Source organism: Podarcis vaucheri, assembly GCF_965113315.1.
Source record: "Podarcis vaucheri genome assembly, chromosome: 2".
Classification (NCBI taxonomy): Eukaryota; Metazoa; Chordata; class Lepidosauria; order Squamata; family Lacertidae; genus Podarcis; species Podarcis vaucheri.
Genome location: NC_138760.1, coordinates 52,825,892 through 52,846,565, shown reverse-complemented (window position 1 = coordinate 52,846,565; position 20,674 = coordinate 52,825,892). Strand labels below are relative to the sequence as shown.

At 40.7% G+C, this 20,674-nt stretch overlaps 1 protein-coding gene and 1 long non-coding RNA gene across 3 annotated transcripts in view; both read right to left on the bottom strand.

Annotated features, from left to right (window-relative positions):
- The window catches only part of WWC1 (WW and C2 domain containing 1), a 77,924-nt gene that overhangs the window by 4,939 nt on the left and 52,311 nt on the right, over positions 1–20,674 (bottom strand). For both annotated transcript variants that reach the window (XM_082213010.1, XM_082213009.1), the window contains 11 exons: positions 17,334–17,423; positions 15,361–15,896; positions 12,312–12,420; positions 11,773–11,847; positions 10,966–11,052; positions 8,323–8,515; positions 6,581–6,730; positions 5,575–5,675; positions 4,317–4,458; positions 3,167–3,331; positions 56–148 (listed from right to left, as the gene is read on the bottom strand). In XM_082213010.1, coding sequence (XP_082069136.1) covers positions 56–148; positions 3,167–3,331; positions 4,317–4,458; positions 5,575–5,675; positions 6,581–6,730; positions 8,323–8,515; positions 10,966–11,052; positions 11,773–11,847; positions 12,312–12,420; positions 15,361–15,896; positions 17,334–17,423 — 1,741 coding nt within the window. The remainder of the gene's footprint in view (positions 1–55; positions 149–3,166; positions 3,332–4,316; positions 4,459–5,574; positions 5,676–6,580; positions 6,731–8,322; positions 8,516–10,965; positions 11,053–11,772; positions 11,848–12,311; positions 12,421–15,360; positions 15,897–17,333; positions 17,424–20,674) is intronic.
- On the bottom strand, positions 884–3,153 carry LOC309526823. The gene is made up of 2 exons (XR_014216961.1): positions 2,174–3,153; positions 884–1,879 (listed from the first exon to the last, which is right to left on the bottom strand). It is a non-coding gene; the product is annotated as an uncharacterized lncRNA (long non-coding RNA).

Below are 20,674 nucleotides of genomic sequence, written 5' to 3'. Positions count from 1 at the left end.
TACAGCTCAACAACTCAATAAAAGAAAACAGCATGTAAGATTTATATATTTTTACCCTTTTCATCCTGACACTTCGCCTCTCCACAGCATTTCGAACAAAGGGTGGTTTCTTGGATAGTGTTGAACTATCACTATCACTACGATTAAGCTGAAAAAGAGAAATGAACAAAGGCACTGAGATAGAAAAGTTGTTCATCTAAGGAGAGGTGGCTACACAGGAAGTGGATACAGCGGAGAAGGACAGAACATACTTTCTATAGAGAAAGTCCTAGCCTCAATCCCTGGCATCTCCAGGCAGGGCTGTAGAAAGACTCCTGTCTGAAACCTGCTTCCAGTCAGAATAGACAATACTGAATTAGATGGACCAATGGCCAGACAATATAAAGTAGTTTTTATGTTGCCAAGATACGGTTGTGTTGAGGTGGGATTAGAATCTTAAAACAGCGCAGCCTCTAAGACTTGCATTGGGAAATAATTTGTTAAGGAGGGTTTATACCAACTGCTACTCTTCTTGAATGCAATAGAAGATGAAAAGTGAGTTCTGCAATGGGTTCTGCAGCCAAACATGTTGACACAAGATATTAAGGATCAGGGTAATAGAAAGCAAAAGACCTACTTATCCGTATTACTGAAATAAAATCTGCCTCACAAAAAAAATATATATATATTTGAATGTCCCCAGTTTGTTTAGAGCAGCAGAAGCGTGACAGCAGTATCCTGAACTCAGACAATGTTCCTTTGCTCTTGGGATACTCCTTCCAATTGCATATTCAAGGCACTCACTACATGCAGTGATCTGGCAACAAAGGAAGCAGTTTTATACTCCTTCTCCCTCCTTGAGGCATCTACTATCACACAAACAGTACTTTAATTTTTTTTTAAAAAAAAGTGTTGTTATATTTTTGGAAGCCCCAATACATTCCATTCAGGGTAAGTAAATGGAGCAAAATCTGGAAAACCCTTTAGTGCATCTCCTGTTCACTGCACTGAGCCATCCATCTATCTTGCCATGCCTGAATGCCCCCTGTCATGTGCTATTTGTTCCATGGCCTGTTGCCCAAAGGCCTGTCTTAAAAAACAAGATGATGCAATTTAGAGGTTTAGCCTAGTGCCGAGAGTTCAACTTGCAGCTAAATCAAAAGGAAAATTGATAGCTGGTGAGCCTAACAGTGTCTGAATTGGGAAGCAATAAGTGTATCAGACCCTGTTGTGCTTCATCACAGCAATAGGCAGCCTTGATGTGCAGAAGGAACACCTCGTTCCTCAGCAGAGTGAGCCCATGCGTCAATGAAAGGACCTTCCTGACAGTGTTTTCCTTGTTTGCTTCACAGACTGAAGTTAAAGAGAGAGGTTATTTATAGTCCCGCCTGATCCTGTCTTCTGGAACTAATTAATTATGAATAAACATTTAATCAAAGAGGTGAACTTGGAGCATACGTAACAGATGGACTGGACATATTCAGCCATATCGTACCTAGTTGAAGTCACAATAGTTTTCATTTTCAAATTTACATTCTCCCTCTCACCTCCACCCTTCTCTATGCAAAGGTCACACTGTTTGAAAACACTTTACTCATTATTATGTCAGGATAAAATTGGCAGAGGTCTGTTCTTAAGTATATTGGCCAGTGAGTCTATATGCTAAGTTTTTAAGAAACAGCAACACAGTAATAAAGAATCTAATTCAGGGTCAAGTGATTTAAAATAAAATAAAAAACACTTAAGGATATTTGTCCCCTAGCTTCTTTTCCAGTTCTAGAGAGAGAGGGAAGAATATAGGAAGCAAGCTTTGGGGGTGAGATTATAGTTCAGCCTATGTGTCATAACACAGGTAACTCTTGAGAAATTCTATGGTAAGTATAATTGAGTCAACTGCTATCTTTTGATGGACAGCCATCACATGCAACGAACTATTTATATAATTAAGTAAATTTATATCCCACCCATACTCTCAAAGGAGCCCTACACCTACTGAGATAAAAACTACAGAAATTGGACATGGTTCAAAACTCTGGGAAGACTCTCGTGAAAGAAGACAAAATCCCATGGGACTCAGAACTGGAAAATGACCTGAAATTGTGATCTCTTCGCTGATGTAAACATTTTCCAGCTCATGGAAGAGAACAAAACAATCCTTGCATATTTGAACCTCTATGAGTGCACACATTGCTACTGCTGGATGTACACAAAATATTCTTCTGTTAATGTTTAGATGAAAAGCTGCTCTGCTGTCAAAAAGTGACAAACCAAACAGGTATGACTACAAAATTGAACTGATCTAACTCCTGCTGAAAGAAGAGCCAATAGTATACATGCAAGTTTCCCTTAGTTTGGAAGGGTGATCAGACATAAGATATACCCATAACTTATTTACTATAATCCATATAGTCACTTTAGGCAGATACTGACCTAACAGAAATAGTTATATACTACCAGTTTTATTGCTTGGTAGTATATGTAGTTCTATATGTTTTTCAGATCTTATTAAATGTTCTATCATGTTGTGAATCACTTCACTATTTGTTGTAATTAAAGGGCACCATATAAATAAGTCAAATAAATAAATACAAGTAGGAGACAGTTTTATGATGTATTTCTTTAAATCTGAGTAAGCGAAATGAACAAACTAAATGATGCGCTTATGAATCTATTTCCTTGACTGCCTATATTGGTAATTTTTAATGAAAACATGTATTTTAAAATGCATTAATATAGGATGCAATCCAGATAGATGAAACAACCACTAAGTGTTAAGGGATTTCTGAAGCTCCCTAAAAGAACACACCACTGTTGTTTAAATTCTCCCACATTCAAAAAGTGGGGGATCTGAAAAAGAAAGCAGGAGAGGCACATGTTCACTATTTTTTCTTACAGATTTCAACTTTAAACAGTGGTTGCGCCAAATCCTCACACTTTTTTTGCATTTGAGAGAATTGAAAGCACAACTGGAGTTTCTATGGATGTGCCTTCCAACAATTCCATATGTACGTGTGGGTAGGGTGACTGGCTGTCCTCTGAATCATGGCTTGCAGTTTGCAACTTTTGCTTTAATTACCGTACTTGTAGGCCATGGCATTTAATATTAGATTTCAGACGTCAATTTATCTGAGCGTCTTAGTGACATTTTCATCTACCTTTTACAGAAAGAGGGTATATGCTCTCTTACCCGACACACATACTGGCTCTGTGGTCCTGGAGAAAAGGTTTTGGAACGGATAATAGTGCTGCCTCTAACAAAAGGAGTTCGTAGAGGGTTAGAAGTTCTTTTATCTTTTGGACGAACTACTGCAGAAGATTGTGCAAGACTCTCTGTGTTGGTCTCTTTATCCACCTACAATATATATAGGGCAGAATAATATTATAGTGCATTTCAGACATGAATCACTACCATCAAGTTTTAATTTAGAATCAGCACTTCTAAAAACACCACAGTACAGACACATACCATAACAAGAGAGAGAAAACATGAAAGTTAAAATCCAGCACAGGTTAAACATATTTAAGGCTAAGCTCATTCATTTCAGTGTCTCAAGTGCCCTGGGTTCTGTGTTGGAATTATGGACTATAAAATTTGTAAATACAATTTTATGTAAGAAATTAGTACTGGCTGGAAGCTGAGGGGGCAGGGTGCCAAAAGGAAATGACAGGAGAAACAGAATCCAGGAGCTCTCCTTGTAAAACTGCTAACATAGAAATATAAGCCTGTTCAACAACTTCCTAGATTTGCTTGAGAAAACAGATAACTGTGCATGGAAGCATGAACGTAACCTGGTTTGCCTATGCAAATATTTGTTTGTGCTGCCAAGGTCATACAGGTATACTGCATTCTTTGACAGCAATATATCTGGGCAGAGTTTGCTGGCCTGATTCACCTAATCTCATTACTGAAGACTTACATGATTCTCTTCTAACAACAAATCAGGGACTTTCAACTAGTTCGGAATGTGAAGTTTCACCCTACAGTAAGAGTGCTACAGAAGCTACTTAACTCACTTGGCAATAATGTTTGCAGGCTACAGTGAAAAACAAAACAAAATAAACATCAGACCCAATACTGAATGTCTCTCGCTTCCTCCCTTCTTACCTTCTGTATGCCAAATGCTTGTATTCTACTATTTCCCTGATGCATTCACAACTAAGCATGTGCTGTGTGAAGCCTAGCAAACAATTCACAAGCAAATGGAAAACGAAAAAGCTCAATTCCATCATGTTAGAGGTGAAACAAGGGCACTGCAGCAATAACATAGTGCTTAAGTCAGCTTGTCCTTCTAATCACCTGCTTACATAGGACTCTGCGTTCCTTGTGCTTTCTTTACCTTGATGGCTGCTGACTCAGCCAGTGACAAGGATGTGGTCTCTTCTGTTTCCCATATTGCCCTTCCACTATAAAACTCTCCTCCTCCTTCTTCTTCTTCATTTTCACTGTTGCCATCTTGCTCAGCATCTTCTTCATCTTGCCTGTTACATAACAAAACTTCACTGTGAATAGGCAAAGCACCCTTGGAACACCAACCGTAAGAGCTTTGGCAAAGCTAACAGTATTCTCAGACAAAGTGAGCATAATTTCTACAGCACTATGAGATGCACCGCAATGCTATATAATACAGTGGCATGAGCACGCTACTAGTTAAAGGGAGAATAAATTTGGGCTTATCAGTGTGATACACCACATTCCACACCATACCTCATTCATCCTTTGTGAGGTCCTAAAAACAACAACTCAGAACTACTACCCAGGAAGAGAAACCCCAAACCATCCTTCCACATGGTGTCACTGCATGCAGCAAGCTGTACTGTTTGTACTAGGACTTATCACATTAGTCATCTAGGTTGCATAGAATATAGTCATCAGGGATATGAGTCACCAACTGTGAATACACTTCACTATACTAGTGAAGTGTATTCACAGTTTGTATTTGTATTCACACAGTTTAATACAAATGTTGTGCGCTTCCATGTCAATATGCAACAAAAGGTACGTATAAGATGAGTTGGGCTTAGCCCAAGCCCAAAAGGTTATAAACAGAACATTTAGAATGAGTATTTCACTTGCCTTATACGTATGAATAAAGTGATCATCAGACACAATCTGGCTCAAAAGGGCAAGCACAGAGATTCTTTTTTGAACTTACTTAAAGCACAGCTTCAGCATTTCTGGGAACACCTTAGCAGTTTTTTTATCTAACTAATTTAAACAAATTAAACTGATTAGGCTACACTCTGTTGTGACACACTAATAATGGAATAAACTAGAGCCTATGCATTCAATTTAGGTAAAAATATAAAATACAGTTTCTTCAAAAATTAGAAGTGTAAAGGTTGACTTCTAAAAGTTAAGAATTTAACTTTTAACCTTGTTATCTCCTTCATTTCTGAAAAATGAAAAATGGTTAGAGAGAAATATGGGGAATTCAGGGAAGGGTATGGGCAAAATTGCTACCACAATAGTGACAAAACCTTTTGACTACACGTTGTCTCCGGTAAATTTAACTCTTTCCTTTTTACTATTACCATAAAAGCCCACAGAAACTACAGCACTGCAGTGTTGTAATACAACAGCTTCATATCACTTACCAGTTCTCACTAGTAAGTAAAGTGCTCCTGCTTTCTTCTAGCTTTTTCTCTACAGCTTCGAGTTCAACAGCGGTCTGTTCCAGCAGTGCAGATACAGAGTCCTGTGGGGAATGAGTTAATGACATTGTTATTTCTTAATGTCCATTTAGTTTCAACAGAAGCTATCATTACTGAAACCCAGAGAATAGTATTCTGCCAGCTAAGTACACAGTTTAGCGAAAAACAAAAGCTTCACATTTTCTGAGAGGAGTTACCATATTTTTCTGTGTGTAAGACGCCCTAGTGTATAAGATGATCCCTATTTTTTTGAACCCAAAATTAAGAAAACAAAACCCTAAAACAGAAGTGAAAATCTGGACGATCGGAGGTGGCGGCAGAAAGTTGTTGATACGGTTTTTGGCTGAGTGTCCTCAAAATTTCCAGCGTGAGGTACATGCAGTGGTGCAGAAGTAAAGGCAGCAGCTCCCCTTCGGTGGCTGTGGAGAAGTGATGGGCAAGAAGCTCCCAAGCAGGATGCCAAGGCCCACTCTGTGCCAGGCCATGCAGTCAAACAAACCAAGCCGAGGAAGGCGTGGAGCGGCCCGAGGGCGGGGCGGGGGTTTGAGGGAGAGAGAGAAAAGGAAAGAAGGGTGAGGAGAGGTAGCGGAGGCAGCTCTCGGCAGTGGCTGCTCTCCCTCTGGTGGTAGAGATAAGAGTGGCTGCAGGAGGTGAGCTAACTGCCAGTGCGCAGCCAGCAGGGAAAGGAGAAGGAGGGGACGGTGGCAGGAGGGACTGCCTTAGCCTGCCCAAGCCAAAGTCCCAGACATTTGCTTAAATATTTTAAAAATCCCCCCCCCAGATGCCCATGTTCTGTGTATAAGATGACCCCCAATTTTTAAACTATTTTTTTGAAAACAAAACCCGTTATACATGGGAAAATGTGGTATATTTTAGACCCACAAATCTGAGGTTTTGTCGTCTATCCTAGTGTGGCTTCTGCAAAACATCTTCATTCATAAGTTATTACCATTTTTTCAGTGCAGGGTAGTTTGGAACAGACATCATCTTGCTTATTTTTACTTTGCGCCTGCAGGTATTTATAGCTAAGGAGGTTATACCAACGCGTTGACCTCTCTCCAGATTTGCAAGTCTCAGCGAGGCTAATTTGTGCACCTCCCTGCAGGAAAAAAAAAAGCAGCAATGGACATCTTCATAACATTCAAATACCAATGAAAACAAATGTTGAGAGAAATGCATGACCTTGAGGTACGTATATAATTTTCCTTCCCTTGCAATTTCTGCATTACACAGATAACGATTTCCATAATTGCAGCAGCACCTTTTTCAGCTGCCAGCCCCACAGTGGGGAAATCACACCGGCAGTAGCTACAAGCATGCCTGGCAAGACCAGTTTGCAGAAATAGCACTTTGGCGTGAGTGCAACCCCTGCTTCAAGCGCCATGGGCACTCCCAGGATATTTGTGTTGGGATCCACTTTTGAATATCAACTGACCCATGCAGACACACAAATAAGTCGCTTCAGTAAGCACTGCTTGCTGCAACTGCCGGCAGTCCCATATGCTCCCAAGGTGCTTGTGAGTGTACCATCATTATGAGAGAACCAAATGCAAGTGTGCAACCTTATGGCAAGAACTTTAAGTCATGCATTCATAAATTCATTGTGACAGAAGAAGACCAGTGCTAAAAATAACAATAGATACATAAATCTGTAATTTTTGTTCTGCTTAGGTTTTATTAACAATTTTATGCTGGCTTCATGTTTATAGTCGCTACTATTACAACAATCTAAAAAAATGCAAATACAACACGCTGGCTAATAACTGTTAGTGAATATATAATCGGTTATGATATCATTCAAAATATACGAATAAGCCACTTCAATATGATGTATATATCATAGAACACATCTCACAAAATATAGGGATGCGGGTTGTTATAGGGATGCGGGTGGCGCTGTGAGTTAAACCACAGAGCCTAGGACTTGCCGATCAGAAGGTCGGCGGTTCGAATCCCTGTGATGGGGTGAGCTCCCGTTGCTCGGTCCCTGCTCCTGCCAACCTAGCAGTTTGAAAGCACGTCAAAGTGCAAGTAGATAAATAGGTACCGCTCCGGCGGGAAGGTAAATGGCGTTTCCATGCGCTGCTCTGGTTCACCAGAAGCAGCTTATTCATGCTGGCCACATGACCCGGAAGCTCCCTCGGCCAATAAATCGAGATGAGCGCCGTAACCCCAGAGTCGGTCACGACTGGAACTAATGGTCAGGGGTCCCTTTACCGTTACATTTATATGTATCAGAGTCAAACAAAGAATCAAACAAATCAATGAACAGCGAGGAACACCAAGCCGTCTCTCAAAGTAAGACGTCTCTCTTATAACAGATGTCTCTATTATAACAGGCCGCAATCCTAAGCCCATAGACCTAGGAACAAGCACCATGGGACTAAATGGGACTTGCTTTTGAGTAGACATGGTTAGGATTACAGCTCTAGTTGTTTAATATATGAGCTTGTTTTCATTGGTTTGCAGTTTGTATTATCCTTGTATCAATAAACACTGATACAAATACCTTAAAAGGAGGGATATAACGGCAATAAATAAATAAATAAATAAATAAAATTATTACTTTCCGGAAAATAGTTACAAATTTCTGTCTGATAATGTAATAGTTATACAGGGAACCCTAACTATCAGTCAAATGATAGTTTAAACACTAAAAGCATTAAGCCAACAGCATAAACAAACACTAACCAAGCATTCTTCAAGGTGGTACTTATTCAAAGCGCAGACATCAATCCTTAATGTCTTCTGTCGTAATACAGAATAAGGGATTGCAACGCAAAATAATTCATTGTAAATTAGATTGTCTGATGCTTCCATTAGGCTTGTGCGGAACAAACAGCTTGTGCTTTCAGAAGAAGGAAGAATAGCCACACGAACACTCCTGTTGAAAAATAGCTATAATCAGCATTATTTACTTTACAAGCATATGTGGAGAATATTACAGTTCAGCACAGCGTCCCCACACAAGAACTTAGCATAAGCAACAGGATCAATCCCAAATATAATAATGAGCTCTATACTGCTGTATACTTGCCCTGAAACAGTAGCCATATTGTAGACCTGCTATTTTACAACGTCTAATTATTTCAGCAGGGTTTCTGTTGGATAGCTATCATACAGAGCTGGCAAGATGAAATATATGAAAGTTCATTTATTAGCATTATTTAGTCAGAAATTAAAGACAGGAAGATTGTGTACGAGCTACAGGCATGTGAAAATATCTGGGAAAGACTGTCTAAAAACCTCTGTTTCTGTCTTGGATTATTTTCTCCCATCTTTTGTACACAGACAGAAGAGAGACAGAAAACTGTGATGAGCCACATAATCTACATAAAGCAAACAACAGCTTGTTGAAATTCCCTTATGGGAAGACATTAGGACAGATAATTACCCAGTTTCCCAGAACTATTCATTACTATTCTTTTACAGAGAAAAACATTTACAAATAGACTATAATCAGATAATGCATGCATTAATCCATTAAACCATTTATTAACTCCAGTTTATGCTTAATCTTAACTCGGAACTACTATAGTTAATTTCCTCTGCTTCCGAGAAAATATTTTCAAGACGAGTACTCTTTAAAAGCAAACCAAGCTGGGTCAGTTAATGCTTTTAACATTTGCGGCTTTGCTTGTATGTGCTCCATGGAAGTTTCCTTCTAACTTTTGTATTTTACAGAGGCTTCTTTTGTACCAGCTGAGCTATTCAATGAGGACAGATAGAAGGACAATCTGTGATTGTTACAGCTACTAAACCCCATGCTCTGCTAAGTCCTGTACCAGCCAAGGCGGAAAAGGCAGAGTAGCTGGAGGAAAAGAGGTTTCCCAGCATTACAGCGGTGTACTCCCCTCTTCTACCCCACTCCTTAAACTGGGTGTGTGTCAGGTGAATGGGAATGCTTTGGATCCAGCACTACTGAAATTATGATTCAGCAGAGCATCCAATTATACCAATATATACCACTGCATTGTGAAATTTACCATCCTATTTCCTGTGTATGGGTTGTATCCAATGCTAGTGAAAGAACTTCGAAGAAAAAAGCACACCAAGAACTCAGGCCAATGTAAGTTTCAATGGTGCGAGTGGTCCCTACTCACAAATCAATAGTACCAAAAACTAATCCATTCAAAAGTATGTATTCTGACAAGAATTACAAATTCAAATAGAGATTGAAACTTACATTGGCCTGAGTTCTTGGTATGCTTTTTTCTTGGTATATTTAATAACAAGAACTCCAACTTATTTTAAGTGAAAGAACTTCTGCATCTGCAATAAGACTTCCTCTCCTCCATCCTGAACACTCGCCCCACTTTGCTTTGGGCTTCCCACTATCCCTCCAGAGTGAATTTTTTTGGGGGGGAGGTTAGGGGTGTGCAGGAAGTGGGGTGGAAGTCCCATTGCACAAGCATAAGTCCTTTATGCTAAATAGAGTAGTTTGCTGTTTGATTCCTCACACTAGAGGATAATGAGTAGCCATAATGTTCAGTTATGGAGATTATACCCCAAAAGAGTGATGTAGTGTGGAAACTCTTATTTCGTACATTTGGAAGCACTGTTCTTTTCATTTCAAGTTAAATTGTGAATGCATTCTGGGAGTGGGGACTTTAATTTAATATAATTTTTGTACCTATAAAGCACTATAGCTGACTTAACAAGCGCAATCCTATACAGTGGAACCTTGGTTCTTGAACGCTTTGGTATTCGAACATTTTGGCTCCCGAATGCCGAAACCTTGAAGTAAGTGTTCTGGTTTTCAAACGTTTTTCGGAAGCCAAATATCTGATGCAACTGTCGGTTATTGTTTCTGGGGCGCCTTGTTTTTCAAACGTTTCAGAAGTTGAACAGACTTCCAGAATGGATTACGTTTGACAACCAAGGTACCACTGTATATGTCTATTCAGAACCAAGTCCCTCCCCATGTTCAGTGGTGCTTACTCCCATGTAAATGTGCATAGGATTGCAGCCCAACAAGACTCCTTAACTAAAGTTTAGGGTAACAACAACATAAACAACAACAAACAGTATTACTTCACAACTGAAGTAAACATATTTGGGAAATCACACTTGCAAGCAATAAAATGGATCCTTTATGAGCTGGTCAATTGCCTTCACAACAAATTAGCCCAAAGACAATGAATCTGCAAAAGCACACAGGAATGAAACAAATTTTAGAAAATAATTCCAATTTCCTATGCCATATGCTAAAGTTGGCACTTATCTATCTTTTGATTGTCAGCTTATTCAATACTGATTTCTCTGTCTCCCTCTCCCCCTCTCCTTCCCACAATCTTATACAGGCATGTCCAGCATGTCATTCCACTTACTTACACTTTCTGGTCTTGCTGTGGCAGGAGAACAGGCACATTATTCATCTGGGCAACTAATATTGCAAACTGCTTATTTTTCTCATCATACCTAAATTGGAAAATAAAGAGAAAATATAACTGTAGGAAGTGTTAGAAATGACCCTAATCACAAAAGGGGTTGTTGATATTCTAAGACACTTTCTGATTTTCAGAGCTGTGTACTCTTAGACTAGCCGAAAACAGTAGAACTCACTTCTGAATGCACACACATAGGATTGGACTACAGGTCTACAACCACAATAATATTTACCACCAAACACAGTGGGATTTAATTTAAGTAATTAAGTTTAGGATTAGGGAGAGACAAAATTGCTAGATGGAGTGACAAAACTTTTTGGCAAATCAGAATTAATTTACTCAGGGGTCCATTAAAATGCAAAATAGGACTGGGAAATTCACTTTCTGCCTATAATTGTGAATACAAATGTTTAACATTGTTAACAATATGGTGGAGGGAAATGTATTCAAAGCAGGCAGACCATCATGCAGTTAGATTTCCCCCACGACTTACACTATGCTGAAATAAGCAAGGGATACTGTATTAAGAAGTACCAGAGGCCTGTACTCTGAGGCCCTGTCATCAAGTCAGCAATATTCCCCCATCAACACCACAGATACGCAAATCCAAAAAATATTTTTATGCCATTTATTACATGAAATGTTGAACACTGAAAGTTATTTGCACAATATAAAAGACTCCAGAGTGGGAGAAGTATTGGAAATGAATTAAGATATTAGTTCAAAACACTGGAGAAATAACTCAGCTTACTTCATTGAAATTTGAACTTTAGCAGTCTTAGTTGCATCTTCGTTGTCAAACACAACAGCTTCTGGCACACAAGGCCTGGAAAAAAAGAGAACATTTAGATGGCATAAAGTCTGGAATACTGGGGTTGAGTTGGGCGAATCATTCCACACACAAAATTACTGTATTCTTCCAGTTATTAGACGAGGATTCTGACTCAAAAATCATGTCAAAAAACTGAGGTCGTCCTATACATAGTGGATTGAGTGGGGGGAGAAGCAGTGCGCCTGCCAGCCAGTTGGCGGGAGCGCAACTTCCCCTGATGCCACTATGCGCGGGAAACCATCTAGGGAGTGTTTCCTGCCTGCAGCTGCATGGGGGAGAGAAACTCAACAACTCTGGGTCATCTCCCCTCATTTTCTTAAAATTGAGTCCGCAAAAATAGGGGGAGGTCTTATACATAGGGGTGTCTTATAGATGGAAAAATACAGTAAATCCTGGAAGCTCCCTTGTCGCACTGTCTGGTTTGGTTAGGATGTATACCATGTAATACATAAGAGTACCTTTGCACAGATGCTTCGTACACTCCACTGTCTCCAGCCACAGACTCATCTGACACTGCAGCTGATACACAGGCTGTCTTCAGTGCAGCTCCTTCAACCATACTTACACCTACAAAAACAGAGGGAGGAAAGGAAAAGCAGTTTTGATCATTTTTATCATGCGTTGAATGCATCAGCAAGTGAAAGACTAATCCTTAATTTGTATGTTGTTATCCCCTTAAAAAGAACCCTTTATTTAGACAATAGACAGAAGTTTAAAAATATTTACAACCAAGTCTGTTATATTGGGAATTAAAAAACAAAAAACTTTGCCTAAGGCAGGGGTAGCCAACGTGGAGCCCACCAGATGTTGGTTTAAAATTCCAATCTTCCCTGACCACTGGCCAGAGTAGCAGGTACTGATGGCAGCTATGAGTCTACCAACATCTGAAGGGCAGCGTGTTGACTACTCTGACAAAGTCTTGGAAAAGTGCTGCAGATAGACGGTACTGAGCTAAGGGGCTGACTCAGTATACACCACTTTCATATGCTAAGATCAAGAAGGTTTTTTTTTAAATAGATGTCAGTTGTGCAGATGTTCTGAAGAACAGACAAAGAGATGATCAGGTAAATAAGACAAGGTCAACACAGCAAGTCAAATGCAGCCTGCCAATTACAGTAGTTCTGTACACTGATTGTCAAGACAGGATGTGAGCCCACCGTAAATTAATTCTTGGCCTCAGTTGTTCTACTATCCTAAAGACAATGGCATGTTCTACAACTCACCTTCATGCCTCTTACCTTAAGCTGCTCACTATTGGTAATACTTCTCTACATGGGACCTACAGATTTGCAGTCTTTTAAGAATGCAACCTTTGTGGCTTCTCGGGAAAATCCAGTAAGTGTGACAGAAATTATTCTAATTAAATATTTTCCCAATACAGGTTCATTCTATCTCCTGCCCCCCCCCCCCCTTTAAAGCCCTACTTCATTATTATTTTTAAAAATCTGGATGATAGTTTTTAATTGCACATAAGCAAAGGCAAATTCCATTGTTCAAGTTAATTAAACTAGATAAAAGATACTGAAATTGGGGAGCAGAAAAAGCTTTGGGGAAAAACACGATTTCACTAAAGAAGGGGTGTTGGAGATTTGGGGAATATGCTATTTAGTTCTACTTACAAGAACATGTGAGGACACATGATCCCAGGAGGCCAGGCTGTAACTCAATCATGCAGCTTTTGCGCTACTCTAAGCTGTGTGAGCAGAACCCAGGGAGTGGATGCTTTCCTCATTACTGCCCTGAAATAAACTACCTGTGGTGATTATTATGTCTGCTGACTGAATAACAACCCCAAATCACTTAATCTGCTTAGCGCCTTATAGCTTTCACTTTAACAGCCGCAGCCATTCTCAAGGAGCCAAGAAAGGTTAAGACTAATTACTAGCAAGATCTAATGGGAATAATAACCATTTCATACTACAAACGTGGCCATTGCTCAAAAGAGAAGGGAAAAGCTCAGGGCACCATGTTAAAGGCAAACACTATTCCAGTATCTTTCCTTGATCGGGGTTATGTGACCCATTAATATGTTGCTTACTTAACACAACAAAACCTTAGAGATACTAACTGAAATTCTACTTGGCGCTCTTTCACAGATTAGCAAGTAAGTCTATAGGGTAGGTGGAGTTCCAACATGCCAGTCCTTCAGCAAGCTCACAAAATAAAAGCTCTGTGGCCATCTTGTTGTGGACTCTTTGTCACCATTTTGTGAGTCATTTTGGACTCAAAGCTGTCCATGGAGGCTCAGGTCGATTCTTATGTCCAGGACAGCTGTCTATCAGCTCTACCTGGTATGCCAGCTAAGACCCTACCTGCCAGCAGACTGACTCACCAGAGTGGTGCATGCTCTGGTTATCTCTTGCTTGGACTGCATGGGGCTACCTTTGAAGGTGACCCAAAAACTACAACTAATCCAGAATGCAGCAGCTAGACTGGTGACTGGGAGTGGCCACTGGGACCATATAACACCAGTCCTAAAGGATCTTCATGGGCTCTCAGTGTGTTTCTGAGCAAAATTCAATGTGTTGGTGCTGACCTTTAAAGCCCTAAACGGCCTCGGCCCAGTATACCTGAAGGAGCGTCTTCACCCCCATCATTCAGCCCAGACACTGGACTTCTGCTGCAAGAAGCAAGGTTACAGGGAACCAGGCAGAGGGCCTTCTTGGTTGTGGCACCCTCCCTGTGAAACACCCTCCCTTCAGATGTCAAGGAAATAAACAACTGACTTTTAGAAGACATCTAAAGGCAGCCCTGTATCGAGAAGTTTTTAATGTTTGATATTTTAGTATGTTCTGATATGTGCTGTGAGCCACCCAGAGTGGCTGGAGAAACCCAGCCAGATGGGTGGGGAATAATAATAATAATAATAATAATAATAATAATAATAATAATTGTTGTTGTTGTTGTTGTTGTTGTTGTTGTTGTATAAGCAGCAATCCTAATGCCACACTACTTTAAAAAGAATCACTGACAACAAGATGGTTGTCTGAATCCACCTAGAGTGTGGAGTCTACATACAGATTTGATGCTGCTGCTTGATTAAGATTTTAGAATCCTTTGCACTCATAAACTGTGTACCGTTTTGTTGTGCTAAATAGAAAGCAGTATATAAAACATTTCCATAAAAGAAAGAAATAACTAAGTTGCAGTGTCAACTATTTCTCTTTCAATTAGAAACAGGTGTGCCAGAAGCAGCCTGTTTGCATCTAAGTCGTTGCTTTTATGTTTGACCAACTCCTCTCCCACTTTCAAGAACATATTGTAGCTTATGGATACCAAATACATTAAATGTATCTTCTTTCTGGACACACATTAGTAACAAAATTTCACCTCCACTAATATTTCCACCTATGATGGTTAGTATATCTAAAAATGTTTTTTTTATTTTTACATTTGTTCCTTGCTTTATAGGTTGTTTTATTTTAAAAGTATTGTTAAATAAAATCAGTTTTCAAAGGGGGGAAATAATTTGGCTGAATGTGAGGAAGTGGGCAATAGTCACTCTACCTTGGTCTAGATGTTTGACACCAGTCTTAGATTCTTCCAGTCTGTACTTCCTGCCACTTGCAGTGTTTAGACTAAGTTCAGAAAGACCACTGTTTATGTCAGTATCTTCAAAATCCATTTGACCCGTGAAGGTATCGCCTGTGAAGAATGGGTCCATCACTAGTGGTGAACAAGGTGGAGAGGGAGAAGAGAGAGATGACCTTGGAGACAAAGAAGTCAATGATTTTGGTGTCCCAGATAAGGATCTCAGGGCCTGAAAACGGTTAGCAACATCAGTTTTCTGAGTTTTCACCACCTCATTCTCATGGATAGTAGTGATGCAGCCTGAAGGCCGAAAACCAGTGGCTTTCTCCAGAAGCAACATGTCCATTTTGCTCTGGTAGTCAGAGTCCAGCTGCTCAAACTGTTCATCGTACAGATCAGTAAAGCTGGCTGAGGTTGAAGAATCCTGGCTTGAGGTGACCAGAGATCCCCTGCTGGATGCAAGAGAGCCGGGACTGCTGCCAGAAGACAGGGAAAGCATGCTAGATGACAGGCTGCAAAAAAGAGAGAACAATATAACTGAGATGAAAGGTGCAACAAAGAGTGGTATAGCAGCTGGAGTGTCCTAACTAGTACCAGGGAGACCTAGGTTCAAATTCCCACCCAGCCACAGTTTGTAAGTCTAAGCCATTAATGGGGTTGTTGTGCAGGATAAGGAGAGACATTACCTTGAGCAGGACATAAATTGAGTGAAGAGACAACAAACTCTTAAGTCTTAATTAAACAGACTCTGGAACTTTGTGTGCTGGGAAATCCATCAGATTCCCACTTCTTGATGACCTTCCATTGTCATGCAAAAACCCATCTTGTTCCTATGAATATATATGATATCCCAAACACTGTGTGTGTGTGTGTGTGTGTGTGTGTTGATGCTTCATTTTGTTTGAATAATATTTAAGACGAGGAAAAAATTATTTAAAAGCAATTATCAACTGCTTCCTATTTTTAAAAAACAGCCTAAATGCAATCAAAAAGCAAGATAGAATAGCAAGTAAATGAAATAAATACAGATGCATTTTGTATAACAGTACCTGCTAGGTGCATGCAATAAGATCCTAGCCCCATATTGTGTTGATATCTAAATTGTACAGGAGGAGACATGTTGCTGTATTGTGCCCCACAGCCACACATCAGCTCCCTGCATCTCCAGTTGCATCTCCTTATAGTAGTTACTGGGTTGTCATGGGGTTGAGACATATATTGCAAACCAAATGCAGCTTTTCTGCACCAAAGCAAAAAGCATCTGCTCATGCTAATGTTCAGGGGGTTATAATTTTGGGCGGGTTCAAAACACTGGGGAAACCGGATGAAGTTTTTTCTCCTTTTCCTAATACTGCAGTGCAAGGTCACTTAAGGAAGATCAAACAGATAAAGGATTTTTCCACACAATACACAAATAATCTATGGAACTGACAGTTCATGGTATAGTGATCACTACTTTCAATAGCTTTAAAAGGGGGTCAGACAGATTAACGGAACTATCAATGGCTATTAGTAATGATGGGTTAATGGAACGCCTATGGTAAAAGTCTATATGCCGCTGAATACCAGTCGCTAAGGGTTTAAAAAAATAAGAGGTCTGTTTCATTCATGCCCTGCTTTTGAGATTCGCAAGCCCAGCAGTGGGCCATTGATGGGAAAAGGACACTGAACTAGGTGAATCACAATAACCAATTCATCAGGAATCTTCTTTATATTATTACTTGTATTTCAAGTAAAGAGCAATGTTTGAAAACACCATTTTGCAACACTATTTCAATCCCAAAGTTAACACAGCAGCAGATGGTACAAAGAAGTGGTGCTGTTTTATGATTGGCAGCAAGTCCGTTTTCAAACCAGTTTTGGAAACATGTTTCCCATAAGACAGAATTGTAGGAGTATACAGCCGATATTCATGTGAAGTATGTGTAAGAAGCCTGTGGGAAACTTACTTTTTCAGCTGGATGTGCAACATTGCCATTAATCGTGTTGTTTCCTCTAGTTCTCGGACCAACTGGTTTCTTTTACTATTTAATTTCAATCTGCAAACAGGAGAAAAAAAAACAGCTTAAAATGCAACTCAAAGCATTATCCTATTAAGGGGCCATAGTAAGCCCTTCCAATGCAATGTCCTGAAGATGGGCAAGGTGTCATCTCCAAATCCCTGTCTATAGCAGCATTTTGTTAAAGCAGCATTTTGTTCTTAATATTCACATTCAACTTCACATCAAAAGCTTCTTGCTACATAACATTTTAAAAGCAATTATAGTGTAACTCAATAAATGTTACGTCAAATAGATCAGAATAGGAATAATGGGTGTCACCCGAAGAAACTTCCTATCTATATAACTATTCCTTTATTACTATTTTTAATTTCTGAAATTCACAATACTTCGGCATCTTGCACTTCAGACGCATCTTGCACTTCTGGCTTCACACTTTCAGGTGCAGTTTAAGATTTGTTGGTTGTAGAGAACTTTAAGGCAGTTTTGAAAAATAAAAAGTATCACCAGCCATGTTAGTTTTGCGTACAGAAGGCACCTGACCTTCTCTACATTATTCGTCTTTGCAAAAGGTATGCAAACTATTCAGGAAGAAAAAAAAGATCTGTTACATAAGCAAGATTAGTGTTTCCTGGCAGGGACCCAAAAATATGTAAGGTGTTTCAGGAGGATTGTCTCTCACTTCCTTATGTGAACAGACTGAATACAAGAGTTGTTTTAAAGAGAACACTTAATATTTCTTGGAGATGAGAGAATAGGTCAGACAATTTCAAAAAGCTAAGAAAAAATAAGTTTTTTCAATTGTGAATGAACGTTAAAACCTGTCACATCTAAGGTACATTAAAGCCATGCTGTATTATTATACGACAGAAAGGAGAACAAGGGTCACCTTGAGATTTGAGCTTGCCAGAGGCAGGGGTGGGGAGCAGAGAATGCTCCAGCATTAAGTGAGTGTAAAAATGTAGAACCTTGCTGTTGCACACTCAGTTCTTAGAAGGACCTGTTCATGCTAAAAACATTAAAAGAACCCAGACTTGAGGTCTTGTTTCACAATGGCAAGCACCCCACAATGACAAACTTGTTCCTCAGAACTCCGCACAACTTTTAGAGGATTCAAGGGGCATACATTTCACACTTCTTTGAAGTCTCTCAGCCCCACTCACCTCACAGAGTGTTTGTTGTGGGGGAGGAAGGGAAAGGAGAATGTTAGCCGCTTTGAGACTCCTTAAAGGGAGTGAAAGGCGGGATATCAAATCCAAACTCTTCTTCTTCTTCTTCTTTAGTTCACATGGGAAAACAGCCAAACTACAAGCAGTGCAGGACCACAAGTGCATCTGAAACTCTTTATAATATACCCCACCACTATTTGTCTAGAACATATCCCTTTTTTGGCTGTTAGGAGCTGCCATAATGGTGTGGGTTGAGGAGATTAAGTCAGAGGTGGAACAAATTCTTACAAGAGTGGAAAGACTGAAGAGAGAACAAAGGAGTGAGAGACTCAGGAGATTATCGAGATGAAGGGAGAAGCAACCCGGAACACCGGAAGCTGCTTTATATAGAGTCAGACATTGGTCCAGCTAGCTCAGTACAGTACTGGTTGTCAGGAGCTCGTCCTACTCTCGAGTAGGACCCTGGCAGAGACACATGCCCAACTGGCATGTTCCCTCCCTCCTGGTCGATCGTTCGGGAGCTTCAAAAGCTTTCTTCTGCCCGAACATCACAGCAACCGATGCCAACAGACATCGGCACACTTAGGGATCCACGGAGTCTTCGCAGCTTATGTAACAGACCTCAGCAACTCAGCATTTTGGCTAATCTACTTTATTTACATATAAACACACACGGAGCACTGCAACATGACTCCCTCTCTCTCTAGCATCAGACAGCAAAGAGAAAAAACAAAGGACAATAGTCCCACTTCATGGAACACAGCAACACAAACATGCTGTCTCCGTCACTTCCCATTCTGTGGAGTCAAAACATACACCATCATGTGATAGACAAAAATCCCATGACTGCAATCATGGAGCAGGAATTCTAACACTGTCTGCACTGACTGGCAGCAGCTATCCAAGGTTTCAGTCAGGGGACATTCACTGCCCTACTTGCAGATGGCTCAGGATTAACCCTGGACCTCTTGCATGTAAAGCATAGGTGTACATCAATGAGCCATGACCTTTCCCCACTGAGAGAAGACTGAGAACAGAAAGCAGGAGCTTAATATGTTCCTTACACGCTGACTAAAATTGTACACCTATCTGAGTTCCTTCCCTTTTCCATCCACCTATTTAAACACATTCTACTTTATATTCTACTGTATCCAGTTGCCCATTAGTTGGTTCTTTCCCCTACCTCTTTTCAAGAAACATGGGGACTGTAAGGCTGGAGGCACCACATGTTTTTTTAGGACTCTAGCCTTCTTCACCCTCACAGTTCCCTCCACAACAAGGGGCTACTACACTGTTGGGATAGCAATAAATCCCACTAAAGAGTTGCAGCAGAGACTGGTCATACAGTGTAGCTCTATAGCAGTGTTTCCCAACCACTGTTCCGCGGCACACTAGTGTGCCGCGAGATGTTGCCTGGTGTGCCGCGAGATGTTGCCTGGAGGGAGGCGGGCGAGTCCGGCGGCGAGAGGCGGGGCGGCGGCGGCGAGGAGCCAAGCCGCGCTCTCCTTCCTGCCTCGCTTTGCTGCCTCCTCCCCCCCACCCCAAAGCTTGGAGGTTCCCCGGCAGGAAGGAGGGAACTTAATCCTCTCCAAGGGCTGCGGAAAACAGACATGCAAATGGGGGCTTGCCAGCTCTTCAAGCGCCGCCGGCTTTCTTCGGGAATTACCGCCCACCGAGCCCGGTAACGCTGACAGGCCGAGCCGCGGGGCTTGGCAGCGCAGCCGGCAGAGTGTGGGAAAGGGCGGCCGCCACGCGCCGGGCAAGGCGAGACTCGACGGGGAGGACACCGGCAGCAGCGCCCCCCCAAAAAACCCGCTCCGGGCAGGTAATTCACAGAGAGTGGACAGAAGGAAGCCTTAAAGGGCTTCAGCCTCCCAGAGTGGCGGGGAATAATAATAATAATAATAATAATAATAATAATAATTTAAAAAAATTGACAGGTGGTGTTTTTCTAGGTGAGGGGGTGGGGACTGTAATAACAAAAAAATCAGCTGTATATCAACCGCTGATTTGCAATGAGGAATTGCAAATAAGGAAGATCAAAAGGAGAATGTTTTTTTTGGGGGGACTCTCTTCCTCTTCCTCCTCCTTCTCTCGTTCTTGCTCCTCTTCCTGGCAAAA